At 61.1% G+C, this 26,475-nt stretch overlaps 1 protein-coding gene across 1 annotated transcript in view; it reads left to right on the forward strand.

The window, feature by feature from the left end:
- Positions 1-25,660, forward strand: part of MORN1 (MORN repeat containing 1) — a 55,575-nt gene extending 29,915 nt beyond the window's left edge. The window contains exons 11-14 of the mRNA XM_081057910.1: positions 10,303-10,436; positions 10,553-10,632; positions 23,018-23,064; positions 25,318-25,660. Of these exons, the coding sequence (XP_080914036.1) occupies positions 10,303-10,436; positions 10,553-10,632; positions 23,018-23,064; positions 25,318-25,466 (410 nt within the window). The 3' untranslated portion in view covers positions 25,467-25,660. The remainder of the gene's footprint in view (positions 1-10,302; positions 10,437-10,552; positions 10,633-23,017; positions 23,065-25,317) is intronic.
- The last annotated feature ends 815 nt before the right edge of the window (positions 25,661-26,475 follow it).

Genomic DNA, 26,475 nt, shown 5'->3' on the forward strand with positions numbered 1-26,475 from the left:
CTACGGCCAGCAGCCAGGACTGTCACATGGACGGGTCTCAGAAGTGCAGGGTGGACGCCACTACCCAGCGAATTTCAGGTCAAAAGATAACACAGCACAAGGCCTGAAATAAGCCTTGGGCCAGAAAGTCTCTGTGGTGAGTGTTGCTGCTAAAGGTACTGACGTCCCCAAGCAGGCGAATGCAGCATAACAGGAATCCAGGGCAGAAACTCCACTGCAGGGCCCTTCAGCTGAGTCCCAGGCCCTACTGACCAGCCATGCGCCCACAGCCTGACCCCGGACACCCTCAGGAGGCCTCATGACGTGGACGCCCTGCTCTCACCGGGAGCAGCCACTACGTCTCTCCAGCTGACCTGCCTGCCACTGCGCTCACACCCGTGTCCGCTCTGTGCGGCTTCATCTGGGTGGCCGTGTATGAGGACCAGGGGCGGCTGCTTCTCTCCTGACAACATGCCAGTGGCTTCTCTCCATCCACGTTTTCCTCTCACCTTGAAGTTCAGAGGCCAGGCGATGCCTTCCTGATTACCAGGTGCCCTGTGGTCCTAGAGAGCCGTCGTACACCAGCCATCAGGCCCCTGTTCCCACAGGCAGGAGGGGCACATGAGGCACGGCCCCCGCAGAAGTTTCCTGGAGCCACGGCCACTGCTGCTTACGCCGCATTGGCCAGAACGTGGCTGTGGGATCTCACCAGGCCGCAGGGAGACCAGGAAGGCGGTTTGCCAGCTAATACCAGGCTCTCTTACCAAGAAAAAGGGAGGTTTCGTGTCAGGCAGCTATCTTTGCCAAATGGTCTGGAAGCTCAAATGAGAAACCCCGTCACCAGCCGACGCCCCTGGGCCCTGCTGCCTCCACTGCCGACGGGAGACCGCGTGGGCCGGGATCTGGGCCTCCTGCTGCCCTGTCCCTCTGCACCTCCTCACACCCACACCTGCCAAAGGAGGTGTGCCCTGCCATGCCCTGCCATCTCACCCTGCAGCCCCAGCACAGGACTGTCAGGTGGTCACTGCAAACCCGGCTGGTGGTGAGGACACAGAGCTGTCAGCCCAGCGGGGACTGTGGTCACGGGCCCTGCCCTCGGCTCTCCAGCATCAGCAGCTACTGAGGGTCCTGGGGAACCGGGCGCCCACCAGATGGGTGGGCTGGCAGGTGCTGAGTGCCCTGGCCACCTCCTGTCACAGGTTCCCTTACAGACGAGAGGGCCACCCTGTTCCTGGATGGGTGACGCCTCCCGGCTCTCACGCTCTGATCCTGAGCAGGGGCCCCAGTGGGCAGAGGCAGAGCCGGGAGGCCTGGCCACAGGGTCTTTCCCCAAGCAGCCGTCATGCGGCACCCCAGCTGGAGGCAGCATCGCAGGACATCTGGCAGGTCTCACCTGCAGCCTTTGCTCCTGGAGGCAGTGCCAGGAGTGATCTGGGCGGTCAGCGGGCAGGGGAAGGGCGGCATGGGCAGGGACCACCTGACACATGGGGACGTGCTGTTGGCGGCTGCCCGGTCCAGCCCGTCTGCTGGAAGTGGTGCCTCCAATCAGCCCAGTGTTCAGACCGTCCTTTGAGCAGGTAGGGGGTTTCCCTCCCAGCGGCCCCCAGAGGCCGGGTGGGAAGGAGGCGCCCAACCGCCCCAGAGAGAAGCAAGGCCACGTGAGGCGACCCAAAATAGAGCAGAGCGGGCGTCGTCTTGCATTTAAAGCAATTATCCATGTTTCTACATGTTCTTGAGCTTGTGTGCCTACAGCGGTGTACATGCAGCCGGTTCCCAGGAGGCGGGAACCGCCGCAGGGAGACCCACCTGGCCCCTGCTGCAGGCGCTCAGCACTCCTCCCCTGCCACCCCCAGATCTCTAGAAGGAAATATGGCCCCTCAAGTCTGTTTCAGAACCTTGGGTAGCAGAACTAGATACCTTCTGCCCTGCAGGCATCCGCCACCCCAGCTGGGTAAAGGCCACTAGGGTCCACCCTGACCCCACGGCCACCCCCACCATGCAGGGGCAGGCCCCTGGGCTCATCCAGCACCTTCCTTCCAGCTGCCAGGTGGCCTGGGGCTGCTCGGGCACCCGCCCAGCACCCACCGTGGAAGCTTGGCCCTCGTGCACCCACTGGGACCAGGTTCTCGGCTCAAACATCAACATGCTAACAGACGGTTAAGAAAGCAAACCCCTAAAACTTGGTTTCCAATTATACAAATAAGTAGAATGAGGCGAGAAACGCTTTCTCTTTCCAGAGGTCTAATGTCAGTAATATGTAATTGCAAAACTTCGTATTTTATTATTTTTTTGATATGAAATATTTCAGTTGTTTCATTGTTTCTAACTTCTGAGTAGACAATTTGCTTTGCGTTGAGAAGAAAAGACGATTTTTTAGATGTGGACTACTGCCAGGTGCTCTAAACCCCACTTTGGTTTTTACAACACCCAGATTTTAGTAACAAAGCACATTGATTTTATATTCAAAAAGATTTTTATATTTAGTCTCTTAACCTTTTGTAATTCCCACCCACAGCTTTAAACGGTAGAGCCCTTTTACGTTAATTGTTGTCTATGGGGTGGCTGCCTCGACCCTGGTAATTTAGGCCCATTGAATCCTAATACAGCTGCGAGTAGTTGCCAGGGGGACCTGGTCGGGCTGGCTGAGCCCCAGTGGTTCAGACAATCCCCGCAGACTGGATTTGGGAACCGTAACAGCAGAGAGAACCTCGATTGCTTTTCTTCTTTTTTCTAACGCACAAAACCCTCCCAGGAAATGTTTCCAGTGGATCTGAGTGATTCGTCTTTTCATTTGCTGAACATTCATCAGGTGGGATCTGCGAAGAATTACCCGTGATTGTGAGATGAATTTAAAAATCAAGGCGCCCGTTACCGCTGATGCGATCTTGCCAGTAAAAGTGACAGCATGTGTAGCAGACACCTTCTGGAAATTTCATTGCCTCTCCAGGGGCTAACACGTTATAATATTAACTCTCTCTGGTTAGTTATGTCAGCGTAGCATGGAAGATCCCTATTTTAAAACGAGAGTTTGTCCTGTAAGTTTCTTGTCTCAATCACACGGTGTAGTGGGAGTGGGAAAGATCTCATGTTGCTTCCAGGACCAACGCAGTGGAAACAATGGAAATAAACTCGAATGTTAGGGGTACGTCTGCCTGGAGCCCGGCCCCAAAGGGGTGGGAGCTGCATGGTCCCCAGGCCACCACAGCTGAAGTGTGTCCCTTTCACATCTCTCATCTCCAGGACACTGGGGCCAGGGGGCTGTTGGGAGGAGGAGAAGCTGGTCAGCTGGGTGGTGGGGGCCAGCCACAACCTGGGGTCAGGTGGGAGTGTAGCCCCCGGTCTCCTCGCCAGGAGAGACTGGGGGCACCTGCCTGTCCTCCGGCCGCAGGGCACCTGCCTGTCCTCCGGCCGCAGCCCACCATGCCGTCAGCCCTAAGGTTCAGGGTCCTAGAAAGAGACGGGAGGCTGGGGGGCTCTTGGGGTTCCATCTGGCTCTGCGGGCAGGAGGTTTCCAGTGGAGCGGGGGTCCCGTGTGGTGGGAAATCTGCACCCACGTGGTTGTGCCTTTCAGAAGGTCGGGCTGCGTGCTGGGTGCAAAGGGTCTTTAGACGAAAAAGGGATGACAGGCGAGGACCCACAGGTACCGCCTCGGTTCTCTCACCTACCTTGTTCTCTCCTGTCACCCACCTGGTCGAGGCCTCAGAGGCCTGACCCCTGGGGGGACACGGAGAAGCTGCCTGTGACCTTGGGGATCTGAGCCACCTGCTGGGCAGGCCACAGGCCACTTAGAACCATCAGACCAGCCAGGGACGGTGACCTCATTTGCATCCCAGCTTCCCTCAAGCTTTGATTCTGACGGGGCCATGAACCAAACTCGGCCAGTGGCTGCTGGCAGCTTCCGGAGTCAGACAGAGCGGCTCCTGCCTGGCCCTGACCAAGACCCCTGTGGGGACAGAGCCAGGAGAGCAGTTTCCAGGCTCTCGGCCTCATGTGGACAGGTGCTGGCTCGGGTAGTAAATGGCCATCAACTGTGGCTAGTTGGTCATCAGCTGTTACGGGTTAGCCATTAGCCACTGCTAGAACTGCATGGCTACGCTAGCGGGTTGGTTGGCAGAGAAGCGGACGGCGGATTGCGGCTAGCAAGTGTGGATTGTGGATTGCGGATCATGTTGATCCTACTTCGTGTGTCTGACCCGCCACCAGAGAGATGGGGGTGCAGGAAGATCCCTCGTTGGGGTACTAGCAGATGTTTGGTTTTGTGTCTCGACTAGCCGCCAGCGAGAATATAGTGGTGTGACTCCCCTATCCATGGCTCCGTGGGTGTTCCTTTTGGCCTCACCATGTCCTGCGTTCTTTTGCGGGAAGTGGGAGCTGAGACCCTGCATTACAACCGCCATGTCCACCCCCTTCTGCTGCCCCCTGGACACTGCTGCCGGGCTCCCCATCTCCTGTAGTCAGAGCCCCCACTTTCCCGAGGTCTTGCCCCAGGGGCTGTTTCTGCTCCCTGGTGTCCCCTCATGTCACAGCCTGTGGCCCTCCTCTGTCAGCCACATGCTGCCTGCGTGTGCCCACTGGGGAATGGACACAGTGCTGGGCAGGGCCTGACACTGCTGCTGGCAGGCGCTGGAGTGGGGGGGTTTACAGGGTGTGGCCCTGTAGTTCAGGAACAGCCTCGGGCAGGAGGCCAGGCAGGCGCCCTGACCCATCTGGGGCACCCAGCTAGGGGCCAGGACTCGGCCACTGTCAGGGAGGCCAGCAGCATCGTTCAAAGATGCAGGGAAGGGAGGGGTCTGTTTGGGTCACTGCTGTTCCGTGGGCATGGAGGTGCGGGCCCAGCCCAGGCCCCCATGGGCACAGTCGGACAGGGTGACGCAGGGGTGGGGGCTGGGCTGGCAGTGACCCTCGTGGCACGACGCCACCACGAGGAGAGGCCCAGGGCCAGCTGGACACGCAGGTCTGGGGCTCCGTTGAGGGCCATCTGCCCAGTGGGGAACGTGCGTGTGCAAACTAGTGGGGTGTATATTAGTGTGTGCTGTGTGCACCAGCGTGTGGGTCCCTACACAGGTGTTACCTGTTGAGTGTGAGAGAGTGGGGGTACGTGTGTGAGCTCGCACCCCATGGTCACATCAGGGCACAGAGGTGACTCACTGGGAGCAGTGAGGGGAAGAGGGTGGCGTGCAGGTCCAGCCCCGTGGCCTCTTCGAGACGAGATGTGCACCCATTCCCCCCCCCAGTGACACAGACATGTGCGCAGACCGGAAACCACAGTGTCCATAGCCACGACAGGCCCGTGCACCTGCAGAGCAGCATGGCACCTGGGCTGGAGGTGGCTGTCCTCAGTTTCCTCGTGTGTAAATGCGGGAGAGAGCAGCCCCTCCTCTAAGTTGAGGTGACGGTTAAGTGTGTACAAGCCACCTGGGAAGAGCAAAGCAAAAGATCTGGCCCCTGAAGGCTGCTGAGTGACGTACTGTGGAGGTGAGGTGGGTCACTGTGACGACATCAGTGACAGGGCCGTGGGGGTGACGGTGACGCTGGTGACAGTGATGATGAAGGTGATGGTGGCATGACAAGGACGGTGGTGGTGGTGAGGCTGGTGAGGGTGGTGCCCCCGGATGTAGTTCTGGGGACAGCAGACTTGAGCTCTGAAGCAAGGGCTCTTGGCTCCAGGGTCAGAAAGGCAGGACCAGGAGGGACGAGGGTCACCTGTGGGGCTCGAAGAGTCCTTGGCCCTCCAGCCATTCCACTTACGTCATCGGCCAACAGGACAGCCTGACCTGCCATTAGATGTGAATGGGCTCTGAGCTACACGTCATAGGCCGAGGTGTTTCTGTGTGACTCCTCTCTGTGCCCAGGATACATGTGTCCCAGGCTGCTGAGGAGACACCCTGCCTGCAGGGGCCCCTGAGACCGCTGTGAGGGACACAGACGCCAGGACAGGTGGAGACGCTTGTGCAAACGTCCAGAGCTCTCCTGGCTGGTTCCAAAATGCACTGAGAGGAGGCCCCTTGTTAGGATCCAGTGACCGTCACCGCCTGCCCATCCCCCAGGTCCTGAGGGCGGCCGTCCTGAACATTGTGGGGGAGCTCTGTAGGAAGGGTCCCTAGAGATGACAGATGTTAGGAGGCAGGCTCTTGGGGCCACTGAGAAGGGCCACCATGCTCAGCAGTCCTGTCTGTGTGGCTGGGGGTCTTTCTGGCAGGGGGTTGTGTGTGACGGGGTGGGGAGGCCACCTGGCTGTACTGCAGTGCAGACTCTGGATGGAGGAGACAGGCCCCGCCATGTGTGACCTGCTGGGGAGAGAGCCAGGGTACAGGTACCCCCACACCCGCTCCTGCCTGTACCCCATCCACTGATGGCACAGCCTACAGGCCAGACTTGGGCCACAGCAGGGCAGAGAGCCGGGCAGTGAGATGTGTGTGCCAACTGGGCAGCTCTCGAAGCAGCCTGAGGGCGCCCAGCTGGCCTTGCACGGCCCTCAGGACACCCCTTCTCCCTCTGGGTCATGGAGACCCCTGCTCCTTGTGTCCCCACCGTGTAGGCCGTTCTGCCCGCTGCCTTCCCCGGGGCTTGTGCCCGTCTCCTATGGTGGGAGCTCCTTGGCTGGTTGAGTCTGCCCTGAAGACTAATGCGGTGTGACTGGTCACCTCCAAATGAGACACCTCTCGTCCCCTCAGGGCCAATAACATTTTATTATTTTGATTCACTTAAATGAAGGAAACATTTTGGCCTGTCGCTGGCTCTCCGCCTGGCAAGGCCCTGGGCCCATGGCGGCCGTTTGGCGGTAACGGCCCTGCCCTCTCGAGCCTTGTTTATTCCAGTGGCCTCCCTGCCTGTTGCCGCTGTGTCCGACACAGGTGATTAGGGAGTCTAACTGAATAGGCTGTAAAAAGATAATTAATAGGCATTTCCCTCCTGCAGCGGTCAAGCTGCCCGATCTCCCTGGCTGGCTCAGCCTCCCCTTCTGGAGTCGCCCCCTCCCTGGAGGCAGACAGTGACCTTTATCTTGCTGATAAAGCCATAATTGCTATCATTAAAATCGACACAAAGGCTTCAGAAGTGAGAGCTACAGTTGGGCATCTACTCTCAGGGCCATCCCCGAGGGTGTCCTGACCAGGAGTGCCCCCCAGAAATGCGCCAGGAACCTGGAGGCTGAGGAGGGCCCCTGCCCTGAGTGCGAGCAGAGCAGACCGTGGGACACTCCTCTCAAGTGGTCCTTCACGGCTCGGGTCCCCTGGTCGGTTCATCATCGGGGAATCTGATGCCCCTCGTAGCACAGACCCTCAGCACCATGGAATCTCCAGCCAGCAGAATGGCAGGCCTGTCACACAGCCACCGGGGAACAGGAGGGGTCTGCACTGGCCGTGCCGTCACGTGTGCCCGCAGCTTTGTCTTTTATCAGAACACAGTGTTACTTCCTTTGGGTGGCACCTGCTGTGAGCCCTCAGCCTTTTCTTTTCCACGGTTTGGTCCAATGGCACCAGGGTTGCCAATAGGATGGGGTGAGGAAGGGGCTATAGGGCGGGTCAGGGGTGTGAGCAGAGGCCAGAGGGGCCCAGCGTGAGCATGGAGTGTGAGCAAGGAGGGGTGGGATTTGAGGGTGGCAATCCTGGGCCCTGACACCGTCTGCTCAGGGTGCAGGAGAAAGTCAGGAGTGGTTTGCAGCAAAGTCAGTGGGGTTGGAGCGGGGAGGGCATTTGGAGCAGGGCAGAGCAGCCCCCAGTGGCTCCTGTGTGAGGGAGGCAGTTGTCAGAGGCAGCGACCAAGAGGTCGGGTGGTGGCCTAGACCCCAAGATGGCGGTCGTGGAGAGACCAGGATGGGGGCAGAGTGCAGGATGTCACCTGTGTCCCTGGCTGAGTAACCAGGTGGTATGTGGGCCCCTCACTGAGAGGGAAGACTGAGCTTTCAAAGGGGCGTGAGCCCATCCAGGTCAGGAGTGTCTGCAGGAGCTGCAGCTGGGCATCTGGCCCCCGGAGGAGGCAAGAGTTGGTGGTCCACCTGGGTAGACGTGGTGCTTACTTCCCTGGGGAGTGAGGCGCCCCCAGCGAGGGGACATGGACAGAGGGGAGAAGGGGTCAGCGGCACCCAGAGACAGCGGCATCAGATGTCAGCAAAGGGGCCAGGGAGGGAGGCAAAGGGCGGTGGCGGAAGGGGTCACCGGGAGCACATGGGCGCTCAGGGTGCTGCCGTCAGGCAGGACCACTGGGCCCAGGGTCTAGGGAGCCTGGGCCTTCAAACAAATGTAGAGCCGTGTGCTGACCGTCCACCCACTGCTGGGCAGACCCTGCTCTGAGCACATGCAGCTTCGAATGGATTGAGAGAGGCCCTGCCCTCGGTGGGAGAGCTGCATCTGTAAGCCCCCCACACCCACCTGTCTCTGCCAGGCACCGACACCGCCTACCCCACAAACGCTCTGCACCACCGTCCACACTCGGGCCGCCTTAGGGCAGGCTTTGCCTGTCTGGGCATCTCATCTGCAGCGTGACCGACTAGAGGGACAAGCCAGGAAGCCACAGTCCAGCTGAGACAGAGAAGGCGAAGGGGGCAGCAGGGAGGGTGTTCAAGAAGAGCTGTCAGCATGCGTAGCCTGAGGTGGGACTGAGCTCCGCCCACTGGCCTGTGCTCTGGGGCAGCAAGGGGCCCGGCCAGGCTCCCGTGAAAGCCACAGAGTGAGGGAGGACCCAGGAATCCTGCCAAGGGCAGTGCGTTGACCAGCGAGGGTGTGATGGGCAAGGCAGAGCGGCACTGGACTCAGGTCCTAACGGCTCGTGAAGGCACCCCGATGCGTTTTCCAGCCCCCTGGCCTTGGAGACAGCCTGTGGCACCTGCAGTCTGAGGTTGCTGGGACCAGAGGAGCCAGCAGCCTTAACTCACTCCGGCTGGGGCCCACCCTCAGCGGTCGGCCACCTTGACAGAGGGCTTTAGGGTACAGAGCTGGGGTCTTTATGGTCTGGACGTGTCAATAAAAGATAGGCAATGTTAGCTCCTCTCGCCCTGGTGGAGCCGGCTGTGCGTGAAGCAGTGGGAATGAGGCCGTCAGCAGCTTAGTTCCCAATCATTGCCCAGGACGTAAACAGTGCGAGGACAGCAAAAGCTACTAGACAGAGGACATCAGTGACAGAATGTCCTTGCAGAGGGAAAGACCTTTTTATAGTGTACCATAATGATGAAATTAAGACACCTCCGAGAGAAGTAATTCCCTGCCTGTAATTTGGAAATACTTCTGGGGCCCGTCTCCATCTTTCCCTGCAGACACTGGGCTCAGGAAGGGGCATTAATACCTGCGGCCCCAGGGCCACATCTCATGCATGGATGAGAGATGCCCCTTACTCACCCAGAGCCCCCCAGCAGACTCCGTTAGCCAGGGCACCCAGCCCTCCCTGTCTGGCTCCAACTGTCCCCATAGCCCTGTCCAGCCACCTCCCCAGGCTTGGCCAGCTCCTGCTGGTGCCTCCTCCCCAATGGTGCGCAGTGTGTTTGAGTAGGGCAGGGACCCAAGGGACAGTCAGGAGAGCCTGGGAGCCCAGCCCCCATAGGATAGCAGTCTGAGTGTGTGTGAGTGTGTGTGTGTGCGCGCACGAGCGCATGTGTGATGGTCCTGGGGCCCCTGCACCAGCCTAACATAAAGTTATCACTGTCTAATCTCAACCACTGACCCTCTGTGCTGAAGAGCTGGGGGGAGAGGGGTGCTCCCTCTCCAGGTGGGCAGAGCCTGAGGACAGGGCCACAGGAGGGAAAGGCCCTGTCACCTCACACCCTAAGACCTGGGAGAGGAGGGATAAAGGAAGCCAGGATGGTCAGGGGTCCATGGTGGGGGTACCCACTGCGGGATAGACAGGCCGAGTCCAGCCCTCCACCATCTGAGGTGGGTCTCCTGGGGGACTTGTGGCCCCTGTGGCATCCGTGCTCCCCGCTGCCAAGGATGTGTGCTGACAGCCACAGTACTCAGCCATTATGATGCAGAAGTCTCCTCCTCCATCATGCTGTGTGCAGAAGAGGGCCCTGGGCTCTGCTGGGCCAGCGTAGGCTTTAGTGGTGGGGTGCTGTCGTACAAGACCTCCAGCCCCAAAGCATCGAGGGGCCCCCAAACTACACACACAGAGCCTCTGTCTATACGGGGGCCCCAGGGGAGCCCCAGCACCCACATGTGCCCTTGGCCTTCATGCCCTCACCTGGAGATGGCCTCGGGGTCCACTGCCCCGACCACGTCAGCCACAGAAGCCGCTCTTCCGAGCAGACCCGTGAAGGGGTTTTCTGACCTTTGCTTTCGTGATGCTTAAAGAACCTTTTTGATTATTTTTCTGGAAATGCCTCTTTCTCCTCAGCTGGGGGAGGCATGCCCCGCTGTCCTGAGGACTGTCGGAGAGTGCAGCGAGGCCGGGCCCAGTTCCTGGATGTCTGCCTCGGGCCCCCTCCACCGGGCTACCACCCCATCCCGTTCCTGGACAGCAAGCACGAGGTAGGGGCGGAAGGCCCCCACGCTGCCCAGCACTGTGGCCACTGCCACCAGGGTGCTCAGAGGGCAGCTACCTGGGGAGCCCCTCTGAGCCCCTCTCCCCTTCCTGCTCTTCGTAGAAGGCAAGCAGCAGGCCCAGAGGCAGCGTGGGCCCCGGCAGGACGACGCCCTTCGTGCGGGACCCACCAGCAGGCAGCAGGTAGGAGGGGTCGACTGGGGTCTCTGGGGTTGGTGTGGCCTCCCTAGCAGCGGGGCCACAGGTGGGGGGCTATCAGTGGGCCCCCCAGGGGTGCACATTCATGAGCGAGGGCAGGGGTGCCCTTCTTCACACACCTGCCTCAGTTTCCCCGTGGACACCATGGGCAAGGCCTCAGTCTGCCCAGCGGTCGCAAAGCCTTCTGTGGTGTGGAGAATGGGTTTGCTCCCTCAGTGGGAGCCCGGGGCTTGGTCTAGCCTGCACCAAGGGGACTTACCCTGGGGACAGGGGCAGTGGGAGTGTCACCCGGCTATGTCCCCTCCGCACCTCGCTCAGACACGCCGGAGGTAGGCAGGGCAAGCAGCCTGCTTTCTGCCAGTTGGTGGCTCCTTCTGGCAGGGTCTGCTGGCCACAGACGAGGGCCACTCGCCTAAGGGACGCTCTTCTAGTGGGCGGGGCAGGTAGAGCGCTGTGGCCTGGCACTTGGTGGGAGCACAGTTCTGTGTGCCGGGCATCAGGGGCCACTGCTGGCCCATCCCCATCCTGCACAGGAGACGGCTGAGGCTCACCCACATCCACTTAGGATTTTCATTTGACAAATTAGAGGTGCTGAAGGTTGTCCTGTGGGGAAGTAAGGAGACCTCCCTGTGGTTACTTCGCGGCGACACGCTCTTTCCAGCCCAAGGAAGGCTGGATTCCAGAGAACCCTTTCCAGGCCTCTGCCGTCATGGGCAGCCTGTCCCTCAACGACCCATGTGGGCCTGGAATGTTCAGGTGGGACCGGACCTGGCCTCCCCACCCCACCCCTAAGCCCCTGGGGGCCATGGGGAACTGGCTGCAGCCACTGAAGCATGGGACAGGTCCCCGCAGAGCGGCCAGCGCCTGCCACCTGCCACCTGCAGTCTCCTTTGTGGGTAGACCCTGTGAGACGCAGCCTGGAGTGCAGCAGGCCCGGAGCTGGCAGCAGGACCCCCTGCAAACACGGCACCTTGAGAAAGAAACGACCCCTGAAAGGCACGAGCCGCCCCTCCAAAGAGAGGGCCCTGGGCCATGGGTGGGTGGAGGTGGGAGAACGTGGCCTGTTGGGTGGCAGAGCTCAGGGGCCTGGGAAAGGTGCCAAGCCGCCTGAGACACCACCCGCTGCAAGGCCAGGCCTAACCTGGCGTGAGGCTTTGTGCACCCACCCCCAGGAGCCAAGGTCAGCGTGCTGGGGGTGCCTCACGCTGCCTGGGAACAGGCACCTTTCTTCACGCTGCCAGCTCAGGGGCACATGTTGAAACAGCCATGACAAAGAGCAAAGGCTTGTGAGCACAGACCCAGCAGGAACTTGAGGAAAACAAGGAGTTGGGCAGAAGTGGGAAGCAGGCCGCGCACGGGCTCCCTGGAGCTGCACAGCTGCCCACGCTCCCTGCAATTAGGTGGCGCATTGGTGATGCCAGTGGGTGTGGGACGAGCCGGGAACACTCGGAGGCTGGCACATGTCGGCATGCTGACAAGCCCCTGACCCCACAGGCATGGTAGAGCTGGGATAAGCGCTGCAGGGGCAGGGGCCGTCCTTCGGTGCTGTTCTGAGTCACCGTGTGTGAATTACTATGCAGCTCACTTCACACACGCACTGGAGGAGCAGAGGCTCTCAGTAAACAGCCACGATCCCACTCCACGAGGAGGCCCCCACGTGCTCAGTGTTTTGGGCTCAGGACACCAGCGCCAACAGCTGAAACGAATGAGTCACATGACTGAGCCCAGCCCAGAGCCTGGCTTCTGCTGGATGTTGTAACCATGGCAACGAAGCAGCTGAGGGTGATGTTGAACCGTCTCATGTCTCATTTCGGAAAAAAGAAGGCCCTCTGAAAGCAGAGGGAGCATAGCTTACCCTCCGGGCCCTGCAGGCGCAGTAAGAGCGGTGGGGTGCTGCCCTCCACATGTCCTCTCCCCCTGGCCCCTTGGCTCAGCAGGTGCACTGGGTTTCAGCATGTTCTGCATCTCCGAGAGCGAGCTTGTGGCCGGCGACTGGGTTCCTGGGGGCTCCGCCGCAGGTGCGGGGTGATCCATTCTCCTGGAGGACCAACCACAGGGCCGCTGAGCTTACATTTTCTGAACATAGAAACCCTGGGGAGAGCTTTTTTTGGGGGTGTAGGGTAGGGGAACAAGACATTTTCTTTTTCTTTTTTTTTTTTAATTGGGGACCAGTGTGTACTTCCAGGACTTTTCCAAGTCAAGTTGTTGTCCTTTCAGTCTTAGTTGTGGAGGGCGCAGCTCAGCTCCAGGTCCAGTTGCCGTTGCTAGTTGCAGGGGGCACAGCCCACCATCCCTTGCGGGAGTCGAATCGGCAGCCTTGTGGTTGAGAGGACGCGCTCCAACCAACTGAGCCATCCGGGAGCTCAGCGGCAGCTCATTGTCTTCATTCTAGTTGTGGAGGGTGCAGCTCGCTGGCCCATGCGGGAATCGAACCAGCAGCCCTGCTGCCCAGAGCTCGTGCTCTACCAACGGAGCCACCCGTTCGCCCCAGGGAGAGCTTTTTCACCATGAGCTTTCCCACAGCCCCTGCCCCTGGGAGGGTACTAGTGAGCTGTGGGGGTGAGGATCCCTGCAGAGCACGGACCCCCCGCAAAATCCGAGTGCTGACAGGCAAGCCCTGGCCCCACCCCATCGCGGTTCTTGCAGCCGTTGATCTTGGTCAATGGGTCCTTTTCTCCTTCAGACCCCACTGCCCCCACCATCCAAATGCCCTGCTGCTGATGGACGTTAGCCTCCAGACTTCCTCTAGGGCCCCCCAGCTTTGTGCCCCCAAAGCCCCCTGCACCATCTGGGTGTCTGTGGCCCCCACCAGAGAAGACTGGGGGTCCTGCATGTGCTCCCAACACCCCCCACCAGCTCTGCCATGGGACATCCCCACCAACTTCCTTTCTCTGCTTGGGGCACCAGCTCCCTGCACCAGCATCCAAACCTGGCTCTTGACCCAAAAACCCACCCCTTGGAATTCTAGGAAAACCATCCTTTCTAGCCGCCAGGCCTGGCTGTGGCAAATCAAAAGCACTTGGGCTTTCCGACAACCGACTGTGTCTGGTTTGCATTAGGAAATCCTTGCAAAGTCTCGGATGCATGGTTCCCGGCTGGGTCCCCATGGCGGGGGGGGGGGGGGGGGTGGGGGGGGGGTGGGGGGGTGGGGGGGTGGGGGGGGGGGGTGGGGGGTGGGGGGGTGGGGGGGGTGGGGGGTGGCGGGAATTTGCAAGGGCTCTGCCCAGTGAATGGGGCTGGGGGATGAGCTGCGCCTGACACCTTGCCTCCAGAGTACGTCCTGGCTGTCCAGTCTGGGTTTGTCAATGACAGACCCACGTGGCGGTAGAGAAGGGCTCGTGGGCACCTGCCATCTCCAAGCCCTTGGCAGTTTCTGCCCAAATGTTCAGGCCCACTCAGCAGGGGCCGCCTCCTCCTCTTCTAAGGACGGCTGAGGTGCCATCTCACAGATGCAGCAGCTTCCTGGGGTGGCCCCGCATGCTCTGAGCGCCATCGTTGCAGACCCCTTTCTGCCCTGGGAGGTGGGCCTGCCGGGCCTGCCCCACCTGCTGACACGGGGTGCAGGACCCTTTGGGTGTCCCGCTGGCTCCCCCCACAGGCTGGCTCAGGCCAAGGCAGAGACCGCAGGGCCGAGCCCAGTCCATTGACGCCTCGCCCCCATCACAACCGTAATTCTGCATCCGTCTGTTTCTTTACAGTCAGCCTGCACAGGCCTAGAGTGACCTCCCTGGAGGGAGGGGCATGGGGGGGCCAGAGGGAGGTGACCGACAAGCAGAGGCACGAGGGCACCAGGTCTCACTCCGTGGCAACAAAGGGGCCTCGCCCAAAACAGTCCCCAGGGACACAGGCCAGCGGTCACTGGTGCAGCCCGCGGCTGGTCTGGCCACTGCCACGGCCGCCGCAGACCGCAGGCTTTCCCCTTCCCTCTTGCCTCCTCGCCATCCCAGTGCCGCGGCGCTACTCCCATCCCAGGACGCGGTGTCTGCCTTGCCCAGGCCGCAGACCCTGACAGAAGCTAATTACAAACTGCTGCTACTTCCTGATCTCGGGCCAATGGGTGAACATGTACTGGACAGATGAGGTTCCGAAGGTGTTGTCAGAGAGGGACGGGCGGGTGTGGATGGCCTCCACGTCCGATCCCGCCGTGCTGTCGTCCCCCACCTCAGTGCGCGTGCGGTGTCGGCAACGTGCAGCCATTCGACATTCTTCCCCCAAACCCACCTCCCAGAGGCCTGAGTGCCCTGCAGGTGTCCAGGACAAAGAGCTCCCTCTGGCAAGGTGACAGGGAACCACGGGCTGACACACGTGTCCGGGACACGATGAGCCGCATCTGGCCTCTGGGTCAGACCCCACGGTCTGGGGAGGGTGGAAGCAGCAGCCAAGTTCAGATGGCTGCCATTCCTCCTGGGGAGACCTGAGTGGGGGCCAACTTCTGGACTCGAAGTGATGGAGACGGCAGGGCCGTGAGGCTGGGGCACGAGGCAGGCTGAGGCCCCAGGGCCCAAACCTCCCCCAGAACAGCCGGGGCTATGCCAGCACCCCTGTGCGGCCCCCCCAGGAGCCACACTCCTCCTGCCCTGGGTCACCTGTGTACCCTCCGCCTGGTGACTCCTCAAAGCCACACCCCACCCCACATTTGCTTGTTCGTTCGTTTGCCCCCAGTGGGCCTTGCCCATGCTAGCACCCCACACACAATAGAAATGACTAAAGAAGGAGCCTCTCCCTCTCCAAGAAGATGGAGAGTGACAGGCCCGGTAATTTCGGCTTTAATTTGCATAATTCCGCAGTATCGACTAAGAAAACTTACCTTGTGCTCCCTGAAATAAGCCTGTGTGTCGAGAAAAGGGTGGGGAGAGGTCTCAGGCCTGGGGTCCTCCCCAGAGCCCAGCCCCTGCCCTCTAGGGGACACGCTCTCACCATCTGCTGTCAGGGTTGCGTGCCACCCTAGAACGGGGAGACCAGGTATAGCACTAGGGCCCCTCACCACATGGACCCCCCTCCACACAGGGAGCAAGGTAGTGTTGGCAGCTACCCCGCAGAACCCCAGCCTGGATAGAGCCCTGTGTGTGGATGATGGATGATGGAGACGCCGGTGGGGTCACAGAGGGACGTGGCCCGTTTAACCCTGTCCCCCTGGGAACGTGCTTCACCGGGACTCTGTTTTTTCCCTATTGTCATACAAGTGGCTTCTGCATTCATTGTCTCAAAGTCCTGTCCCTGAGTTGCCGGGGAACAGAGCCCCAGAGAGCAGTTTCCAGGCTCTCGGCCTCACGTGGAGGGGTGCTGGCTCGGGAAGTAGATGGTCATCAGCTGTGACTAGTTGGCCATCAGCTGTAACCAGTTAGCCATTGGCCACTAACATAACTGCTGTGGCTACGCTAGCAAGCACGGATTGCAGGTCGCAGTGAGGTCGGTTGGCAGAGAAGTGGACGGTGGGTTGCGGATCGTGTGGCTCCTGCTTCCTGTGTCTCCAGCCCAGCTGCCAGCGAGACTATAGTGGTATGAGTCTCCTACCTATGGCTCCGTGGGTGTTCCTTTTTGGCCTCACCATGTCCTGCGTTCTTGTGCGGGACCGGGAGCTGAGACCCCGCATGACACCCTGAGTGACAGGGCCTCATCACAGTGAGGTGGGCCGGCTCTGGTCAGCCATCCCCCCAACACTGGAGCAGCTCGTGCACACGGCACTTCCCGGGGACAGCCTGGTTCCATGGCGGCCTTGCCACATTCCTGCAGACACATTCCTGGCATATGACGGAATTTCACAACATGACACAGACCCCGTCAGCTCCTGAGTGATGTGAGTTGTGTCAGCTGCAAAAGACGGACTCGATTTCACACACGTGGCCGGGAGCTGGCCAGCCCCACGTGAGAACGCCATTGGACGGGGAGGGGCAAGGCTCTGCTTGATTTCCCCCAGAAACCCTAAATGCGTGCTTTGTGCCCATGCACAGCCACTGACGCCGGTCAGCCCAGGCGTCCAGCTCCGGCTGGTGTGCGCTGGAGTCTGCGCCCGATCTTGCCCGTAACTGCTCAGCACAGACACCAGAGCCCCTCCCCCACTTGCTCGCAGAAAAATGGGTTTAATTAAGACTTCCGTGATTAGTCATTTAATCAGTCATCAGGCCGACGCAGATGGAGCCAATTGATTTTTTCACTTGAGAGGTAGTGGACGCTTGCAGGCCCCTCCTCTTAGGTCGCGGGTGACACCTGAGCATCTGACACAGGCCTTTGTGCCCTTTGAAAGGCTGGCCCTCCCAGCGGCTGAGCCAGCATCCTGGGCTCGTCACCTACCCCAACCCGGGGTTGCCCTCGTCCACCAAGCCCTGAGCCGCACTGGGGTCCGGGGTGCTGTCCTGTGAGCCCACCACTGCCTGGACCCACCAGGACCAGAGAAGCTCTGGGCAGGAGCGACCAGGTTCAGCGGGTCCCAAAGAGGACATGCTCTGAGGGACAGCCTGGCGGGCAGGGGAAGCCCAGTTGGCACAGGCTGGCCTGGGGGCTCCACAGCGGGAAGAGCCCATGATGGAGACTCACCCCTGCCCGGCGGGGGGGTGGGGCCAGGCTCCTCACTGGCCTCAGGCAGCAGCTGCCCCTCTGCCCCAGTGGTGGAGTAGATGGCAGCTCCGGTGCCCACAGCCCAGGGGCTGCCCGCCTCACCCAGGACCCCAGGCCTCCTACTTCAGCCATGGTCACCTGTGAGGGTCAATTGTGGGTGTGCTGTCACCTCTCCCTTCACTGTGTCCCCAGCCCAGTGGACATGGGCAAATGCTTCTGAATCTGACTTCGAACGACCCCAAGAAATCCTGCGTGAAGTCCAGGGGGAAGGCCAGGGGCCGCTCCTCCAGCTTACCTGTGCCCCTGCTGGGTCCTGCTCACACAGTGCTGCCCTCAGCTGGAAGGCCGTCCTCGGCTCGCCCGTGGCCTCTGTCACCAGGGCGTGTGCTCAGGGCACTCTTCCTGGCTGAGGGCGACCCTCCACCGGTCAGTGGGCCCAGAGGAGGGGTGGGCTTATCTCAGGCTGGGGCAAGAGTTCCCAGGACAGCAGGAGGCCACAGGGACGGCTGGAGGGCGCGACAGGCTGAAACTGCAGGGTGTGGGCTTCGGGTCCCAGGGCCACCTGGGCCTCCGCCCCCCCCCCCCCGGGCTCCCTCTCCCCGGCTGTGGACCCTCACGGGGGGCTCAGCCTCTGCCTCCCTGTCCCTCACTGGAAGCTGCTCCCAGTGGGCATCATGGACGAGAGGAGGGGAATGGACTGAGTTTTTTTACTTCTCTAGAAACTTCTAAAGGTTGAGAAATGAATCCCGTCCTGTCCAAGCAGCACTAACGCACTGGGGCAGGTGTCAGGGCCGTGAGGGGCAGCTGGGCCGGCTATGCAGGGTCCCTAACCCTTCACAGCACAGCCGGGTGCTGGGGTCACGGCCAGAAGCAGATGGACACAGACGGCGGGTGGGAGGGGGGTGTTAACCCGTCACGCGGCCACCACTGGCGACCGCTGGGACACCGCTCACAACCCCCGAGAACTCCCTTGGCAGGCACCCCCAAGCAGAACACACCCTGCAGGCTTTCCAGGGCCCGGAGCCCACTGCCCACTGGGAACACGGTCCCTAAATGGTGCTGGCTGGACCCCTCCCCCCAGGCTCCAGGCTAGGGCTGAGAATGCACTGAGCCTCTCGTGCCTGCATCTGACCATCAGCTGCTCTCCCGGCCCCATGTGTGCGGGGTGGGGGCCAGGGGGCCTCACCCAGAGGGGCCGCATAGCAGTGTGACCCCTGGCCCCCTGCGAGCCTGGGTAAGGGGAGGCCTCCCAGGTGCCTCGGGGGAGAGAACCCGCTGCACACGGGAGCTGAGCCAACTCGGAGATGGCCAGGGGCTGGGCCATGGCTGCCACTTGCTGAGCCCAGGGGTCCTAGGGAGGCTCCAGCAACTAACTGCTCTAATTATGGAACTTTCTTATGGGCTCTCCGTGGGGGCTGCAGAAAGCTCTGGACTCATGTCTCATGTGGGCAGGTCTGGAGAGCCTGGGTGGCTTCTCAGCAGCTGGCCCATCCTCAGGTGACAGTTTTCCCCAATCTGTGACTTGGTTGGTGCTTGATTCTGGGCTCCCGGCTCCCTAGGCCAGTGTACCCGTTAGTGCCAGAGGCTTCGTGTGACACCCCCACGGCCACAGTCACATGCTCCTGACCTGAGATCCGAGGCCTTGACCAGGCTGCCCTGGATGGGCGCTCCCCCGACCAGGCTGCGGGAACAGGGCCCCACACCCAGGTCAGGTCTCAGGCCAGCCACACCCCATAGCATGCCAGTGTGCCCACCTCACAGGTCAGGAAACCAATGACAAGGGCACGGCCAGGAGACCAAGCCCCGAGCCGGCAACCCCATCCCCCAGCCTGGCCGGGGCCGTGGGCTTCTAAGTCTGGTATGCAGCCCCTGGGCCCCCTGGGCCTGATCACAGGGCTGCCAAGCCCACACCCCCAGGGCCTTCAGGTGGACAGGCTTGGGGGACACGGGTTACAAGAGACTCTGGGGGAATGGTCACTCCGAAACGCACCCCTTTCTCTCGCCACCTGCTGTGCACTTGGCCAAGGGGTCCAAACGCCCCTTCTTGGGTGCCTCGCTCAGCTGCCCAGCCAAACAACGGGTGTTTGCAGGTTGCTGGCTTCCAGCCCCACTCGGCCGAGGTCTGGCCAGCCGGCCTCGAGCTTTTTCTCCAATGATGGCCATTTTCTCAGCTCTGCCCATTTGTTCTCCTGACCCTGGCCACGCGGAGATCTGAGAAACCACACGCCATGGAGCTTGGCTGAGGCCCTGCGTCCTGCCCAGGCTGCGTGGCCATCACCTGGCGATGGGTCTCCTTAGGGTCAGGCGTGCTTGCGGTGACTTCAGCAGAACAGAGTCACTGGGGCCCATTCTTGAGGGGTGCAGTCCTGTGATTTACCTGCCCCCGCAGAGGAGGGGTCCAGAGAGCCTGTTGGGTCACGCAGCCCTGATGGGGTGCTTTCAGGACCTCAGAGAAGGGAAAGGCATGGCCACCCATGCTGAGGGGCAGCCGACTGGACTGGTGGGCCACTCAGACCGCCGAGCTCCTGGTGGGAAGCAGCAGGGTTGTCTCGTTGATCCTTACAGGAGGCTGTCAAGCTCCTCCATGCCCGAGGGTCAACCACGTGCTGTTGGGGCAAGCAGAAGGCATGACCCACCAGGCCTCGTGGGGAACTGGGCAGACCCGGCATGGGAGCCTCACTGCAGAGTGAATCACGCTGGCTGAGGCCTGTCTCACAGGAACACGTCCAGTTAGGACAAGCAGCCACTTGGGAGCCTTGAAAGCACAACCCAGAGCTCGGGCTACAGGCTCAGAGGTGGAGAAGTCAGGAGCAGGAGGCCTCCCTCCACCGGGGAGCAGACAACCGACGTTGAGCTGGTGCTGTCTGAGCACCACGTCTTGGTTTGGTCTATCAGATGGAGTGCCAGGGGCTGGATTTGCACCCCCACAAGTACTCAGTGAAAAATTGCACAGCAGCCCGGAACACACTAGACATCAGGTGACGAAGGACGGGAGTCGCGAGAGGCGGGAACAATCCCGTGAGCCTGTGACCACCCAGCTCACTGTCTCGCGACGTCCCAGCTGTGGCACAGGTAGGGGATCCAGGTGGTTCAGGGGTCCCTGGAGAGAGAGACGGAGCTGGGAGTCCCGGGCAGCCAAGGTGACGAGATGGAGCAGGACGGAGACGAGAAGAGAGAGCCCCGGAGTGTGCAGAGAGTGGAGGAGCGCATGTGCACGAGCAAAGACCCAGCAGGCAGATCGAAGGGAGTGCGTCCAGATCCCCCAGGGCCCCGCCCAGTGCCCTTCCAGCGGCCAGGCTGGACGGCCTCCGAGTTCACAAGGCACTAGGGTGGAGTGCTCTCCCCCCACCTAACAAAATGGCAAGACCCAAAGAGATCAAACTGTCTCTACATAACAGCACCGAGAATATAAGAATATGAAACTGTCCAGCCCCAATAAGGTGAAATGCGCAGTGTCTGGCACCTGACCCAAGATTACCAGGCACGGAAAGAATGCCGGATGGCACCAACCGTGACGAGGGGAAATACCCATCAGTCAAAACTGGCCTAGAAACGACACAGCTGGAGGAAAAGGACATCGACCGGTTACAACTGGATTCCACGTGCTCACAAGGAAAGACTGACCATGGTGAGTGGAGACCTGAGAGAGGTGGGCACGTTGAGGGGAGCTTGTGCAGACGAGAACCACGGAGTCCGAGTCAGAGTAGGCGGGAGGATCAATGGAGCAGACAGCAGAGCACGAGTGACCTTAAAGACAGCTGTGGAAAACAGACGGAACATCACGCAGGAGCGGTGTCTTCAGCCGAGATGACCCCCGTGACTCGGGAGGCTCCAAGGTGGGAGGGAAGCAGGAGATAAAAAATATTCAAGGGAATAACCAAAATATTTTCAAATTTGATGAAAACTAGAAACCTGCAGATACAAGATACTCGGCAAAGCGCAAATACAAGAAACATGAAGACAAGGAACCAGGCGCCGGTAAAGAGGAAATATTGACCGTGGAAATGCAGCACCAAGGGGGGAGCCCTGACCCTGGGGCTCCCAGGCCCCGCCCCGCTCACGCCATGTCCACCCCGACCCCAGCCCGTGGGTCCTTTCCCACTGACGCAGAGTCAGCGTGGTTCCAAGAGAAAGCCTGCTCCTGGAGGCCCAGCCCAGTGCTGTGTACACAGTCGGTGCCCAATCAGTGTTTCACGCCGCCACCCACTGCTGCAGCAATGCCCTGGGTGCTCTGTCTCCTGGGACGCAGCCCAGGTCTCCACGGGCGCCAGGCCCAAGCTGCGGGTCTGCGGGCCCGTCAGCCAGCTGGTGCCCCGGGGAATGTCCTTGCCAGGACTGCCCAGCTCCCGCCTGGCTCTGCCTGCTTGCTTGCAGCCCTAGGGGTTCTATAAAAATGCTCCGATTCTTGTAACCCCGATTATTTCCCTAAAAGCTGGCAGCTTGACAGGCCCTGGTTATTCTTGGTGCTAAGCTATCTGCCTCCCTCCCCCCACACTTCAGAGCCCTTGACGTGCTCCGGGGTCCACGCCAAGGCCCATTTTCCCCACTCGAAGTGAAGTAATTTAAAAATCTTGTCTTTATTTTTTTATTGCCCAAACCATGCCTGTGGTATTTAAGCTTGGCAAGGGGTCAGAACCTGGCAGGTCGCCGAGCCTTAGCCAGAGACCCCGTGCTCCCCACCACCACCCTGGTGACAGGAAATCGCACCCACGAGGGCAGGGTGGGGGAGCCCTCCTGGCTTCACGGAAATCCCTTCGAATGGATACTGCAGGGCAAAGCCCATCGGCCACACCTGGGTCCTCGATGCCACCCAGAAAACACATCAGAGGCCACAGGATCCAGGCGCGGTGTCCACACGACGCCAGCTCCTTTGTCCCCAGAGGATGTGTGAAGGAGGCTGAGGACCTGACCCAGGGACAGAAACCCAGACACGTGCCAGGGCTCAGTAAGAGCGTCCAGCATCTGTCCTCGTGGGGGACACAGCTAGGTCCTCAGGGCAGGTGCTCCTCCTGTGGGCAGCTGGGTGGGCCCATCACTCCCTGCGGAGTGGAAACCCACGTGGCTGGTGGGCTCACCAAACCCTCTGGTGGAGACAGAAACGCTGAGACTGGCGTCTGAAGCCTGCCCCAACTCGGAGAGCCTGGGCAGCTGTGGCCAGAGGTGAGGGTCGCTCCATCCCTCAGACATGGCGCCTGGCCCCAGGGACCCTGCCCCAGCCTGTCTTCACCTGCTGCTTTTTCTTTCCCACTTCAGGAGGTGACAATGACCTTTAGTTCCCAGGAGGGGGACTGAGTGCCCCCAGGCCCCGTCCCCCACTGAGCTCCGCACACCCAGCTGTTGCTTGTCACTTCTTGCTGAAAAGTAAACGTCTGGCTTCCAGAGGGACCCCACACATCAGCTGTTTTCTGAATGAGCCCTCCTCTGCACCAAGGGGCCTCCGGACAGATCGGACTCTAAGTTTTCAAAAGCTGCACATTGATTCTGTTCGGGGCAGCACCAGCTGTGGAAACGGGGGAGGGGGGTTGTCACACTGCAGCTCCAGCTCCATCTCTGGCGTGTTTGGGTTAAGACGACAAGACGGCAGGGCCAAGGGGCAGAGAGCAGGTCACAGGTGTCAAGGGACCCTCCTCCAGGTGCCGGCAGAGTGGCCAGAGGCGGTGGCACACTGCCTCTTGAAGACATAAGACAGGACAGTCACCTGTGCCCTCTGCTGTCCACAGGGTCCCCAGAGCTGCGGCCTGGTATGAGGGGGCACGCTGCATGCAGTGGGGCCCTGCAAGGTGCACCCAGGGGCTTCTTTCTCTTCTTCCCGCAGGCCGGACGGGGCAGCCAAGCCAGAGCCCGTGACAGCAGCCTTCCCAGGTAGGCGGGCAGCGGGAGGACACCGACCAGCAGGCTGTCTCCAGCTGTCACTTGACGATCCAAATGGATCATTTATGGCGATCTCTGGCAGACAGGCTGCCTGCTCCCTTCCTCTGAATGTGTCCCTGTGTGACACTCAGCTCCGTGGGGTTGGCCCAGGAATGGTGAGGGGCAGCTTCCAGGGCTCCAGGTGGGTCTCCAGTGGGAGGACCCTGTCTGGGCCCAGCCTGGTTGCCCCCAGCACAAGCTCTCTGGGCACCCCCAGAGGCAGGGCCATGGGTCACTGGGCAGGTGGAAGGGGCCATCAACCGGACCAGGGTCCTCACCAAGGTTTCTTCCCTCAGAATGGCTGTGGGCACCAGGCAGGGTGTCCAACGGAGGGGTGCTCAGCAGCCTTGGGTGCCTTTCTGTCCCCTCAGCCAGGGTCTCTTGGAAGGTGGGCAGCTTCCAGGCCCAGGCCCCCTGTCACCCTGGTGCAGCTGTTAGCAAAGCCCAGAAAGGTCCTTGGGGGGGGGGGTTGGAGGGGGGGTCTGGACCAACAGGGCTGGTGCGGTGGTCAGACCGCCTCAGGACCCCGGCACCTCCCTGCGTGCCTGAAGAGGAAGTGGGGCCGTGGGTGGAGGGGATGTTACCCCCCACCCCCACCCCCGTGCTAGTTGGAAGAGGTCGGTAGGTGTGGACTGGACTCCGAGGGCCCGAGGAGAAGCGATGTCCAGGTCGTGGGGGGCAGGCCAGTGGATGCCGAGGTCCAGCGGCGGGGGCTGGGTCAGTGGGGACACCGGGCCCCCGGCCCAGGACTGGCCCACAGACGGGATCACGTGGCGCTCGGGGCAGGCCTCGGGAGGTTTGTGAGCCAGCAAGATGGCCAGCAGCCAGGCCTTCCCATCCGCCAGCAGAAGGCCCGAGGACGAGGTCAGACGAGGCTGGGGCTGGTTGTGTGCGCGGCCCGCGCGGCGCCCCGGCGGCTGCGTTCCCGGGAACACCCCGAGCCGGGCGCTGGGAGACCCGCTGCCGTGCGCCGCTTCCCCTCCAGGCCGACCGGGGAGGCGGGTGCCCAGGCGGCGGAATGGGGCCCCTCCCGGCGCCGGCCCCAGACCGCGCTTTTCTGAACGAACTGACTCAAGGCCAAGCCAATTGCTGCCGGCCCCGGGCCCCTCCGGTGCTGCCCCGGGAATGCGTGGTGTCGCAGCCCCGGGCGACAGGAGGGTCACCACGGGCCTGTTTTCCAGACCGGGCGCTGGAATGTTCTCTCGCGGCGCAGCCGACACCCGCGCCCCCGTTCAGCTGCGGCCGCATTCCTGGTGTGAGCCGAGCCAGCCCGCGAGCTTTTTCCACGCTCCCGTGCCAGCCGCAGCGGGCTCGGGGGAGGGGAAGAGGGCGGTTTCTATGGCAACCTCACTTTCTGTTATTTCTTATTTTCTTTTTTATGGTTTCTCCAACTTTGAAGCTCTCCAGACAGTTTACAGACTGCAAAGAGGAAAAGTGCTTTTCCTTCCCGCCCGACTCCCCAGCAGAGAGGCCCCCCACGGTCCCGCCCCCTCTCCCGACCCCCCTACCCCCCCACAGCCCCGCCCAAGGCTCCCCAACACCCCTCCCCCCGCCCCCACGTGCAGGCCCCGCCCAAGAGCCCCTTCCACCCCCCTCACATCCCCCTCCCTTGGCTCCGCCCACGGCCCCACGCTCCCTCCCACGGCCCCTCGCGGCCCCGATGTCCCCTCCCACGACCCTTCTTCCCACTGCCCCGCGATCCCCATGACCCTTCCCACGGCCCTGCGGGCGGGGGCTTCAGAAACAAACCAGGTCTTCAGAGCCTTATTTTAAAACACATTTTACAGGAAATGAATTATTTTTTCCTAAAAAGATGGGAAAATATTTCCAAAAGGATCCCGAAAACCAGCCACAAGGCCCCATGGGGGGGGGGGGGACGGGGTCTCTGGGTCCGCCCACCCTCCTGAGGCTTTGACCAGCCCATGTCACAGAGCTGACCTTATGTGTCCACAAGCTCTGTCCCAGGATGTCCAAGGCCGTGCCTGGGCCTGTGCGCTGAGGTTGGAGGTGATTCATTTACCCAAAATACATTTCCTCACCTGCACGGTGCGCCCAGCAGTCCGGGCTGGCGGCAGCCAGTGTCCTGGGGTCACAGGGAGAAAGCGGCGCCTGGAGCCCTGGGGCAGGGCTCGCAGGGAAGGGCAAGAGCCTGGCAGGCAGTGGCCACGGGGGAGGGCAGTTCCAACGCAGTCTTGTTTCTTGCAGGGGAGTATGTCATCATGATCCGCGACGTGACCAACCCTCCGTTCCTGGGCCGCGTGCTGCCCACCGCCTTCAAACACCTTCGGGTCTCTTTAAAGGGGATGGGACAGCAGCCCCACATCCCCAGTGAAGACCCTCAAGCCCCAAACTAGGAGGGCCGCCTCCAAACACCAGAGAGCAGCCAGTGTTTTCTCAGGAGAACACCTTATTTTTAGAGGAACATACACTGCGTTGGCTTTTCAGGCAGCCATACTCCATCTCCCCAGTCGGCCTTAGTGAGGGTGCCAAGGAAGCCCCCCATGTACCCCATAGCTGCTGGCTTTAATAAAATATCCAGTACTGAATGACTACAGAGTGACGCTGTATGCAGATGGCATGGCCCCGCCCCACACACCCAGGACATACATGGTGGCTCCTCTGGGTGTCCCCAGACTGGGCCTGTGGTGTCACTGGGCACCCTTCTCGGCTGGCACATCTGCCCCACCGTCTCCCCAGGGTGAATCCCCAGCCACTGGGTCCTGCAGCAAAGCTGGCCCAGCTGACCCCCCAGCCTCCTCCACAGCCCAGTGCCTTGGTGGGGCTCAGGGGCTCTGCGAGAGGGTGGGAAGTCGACCAAGACGCAGTGAGTAGGTGACTGGTTTTCGGGAAACATGTTGCATGTTTGCACGGAGACTTTTCAGATTTTACAGCCACCTCTGAAACAGCCACAGGGAGCGAGGCTGGCGGGATGCGGGTTGGGAGCTGCCAGGGAGGCCTGTGGGCAGCCAGACATGTGGCCAGTACAGACCGGGGGTGGGGGGCGGGGCTGGTGGTGGGACCGTTGTTTGTCACTCCCTCTACCCATGGGCTCCACAGCAACAATGGGGCAGCTACCCTTCGGCGTCCAGGGCACTTCAAACTAAACACACCCCAAACTGAGTTCCTGCTTGTCCCCGCCCGGCTCCTCCTGCTCAGCTGGTGACACCAAAATGTCCTTCAGGCTGAGATCTTTGTCACCTGCCTGCTTTCTCTTGCCTGCTGGGGTCCAATCAGCAAGTCTCCTAAGCTCATCCCCGGCTGGAGCCCCTCTCGCCACACACCTCGCGGAACCTGACCCCTGACAATCTCTTCTTCGCACAGCAAGTGTCCTGTCACACCCAAGTCATGACCAGGACCTCAAGG

This window comes from Rhinolophus hipposideros (genome assembly GCF_964194185.1).
Source record: "Rhinolophus hipposideros genome assembly, chromosome: 8".
NCBI classification, from domain to species: Eukaryota; Metazoa; Chordata; class Mammalia; order Chiroptera; family Rhinolophidae; genus Rhinolophus; species Rhinolophus hipposideros.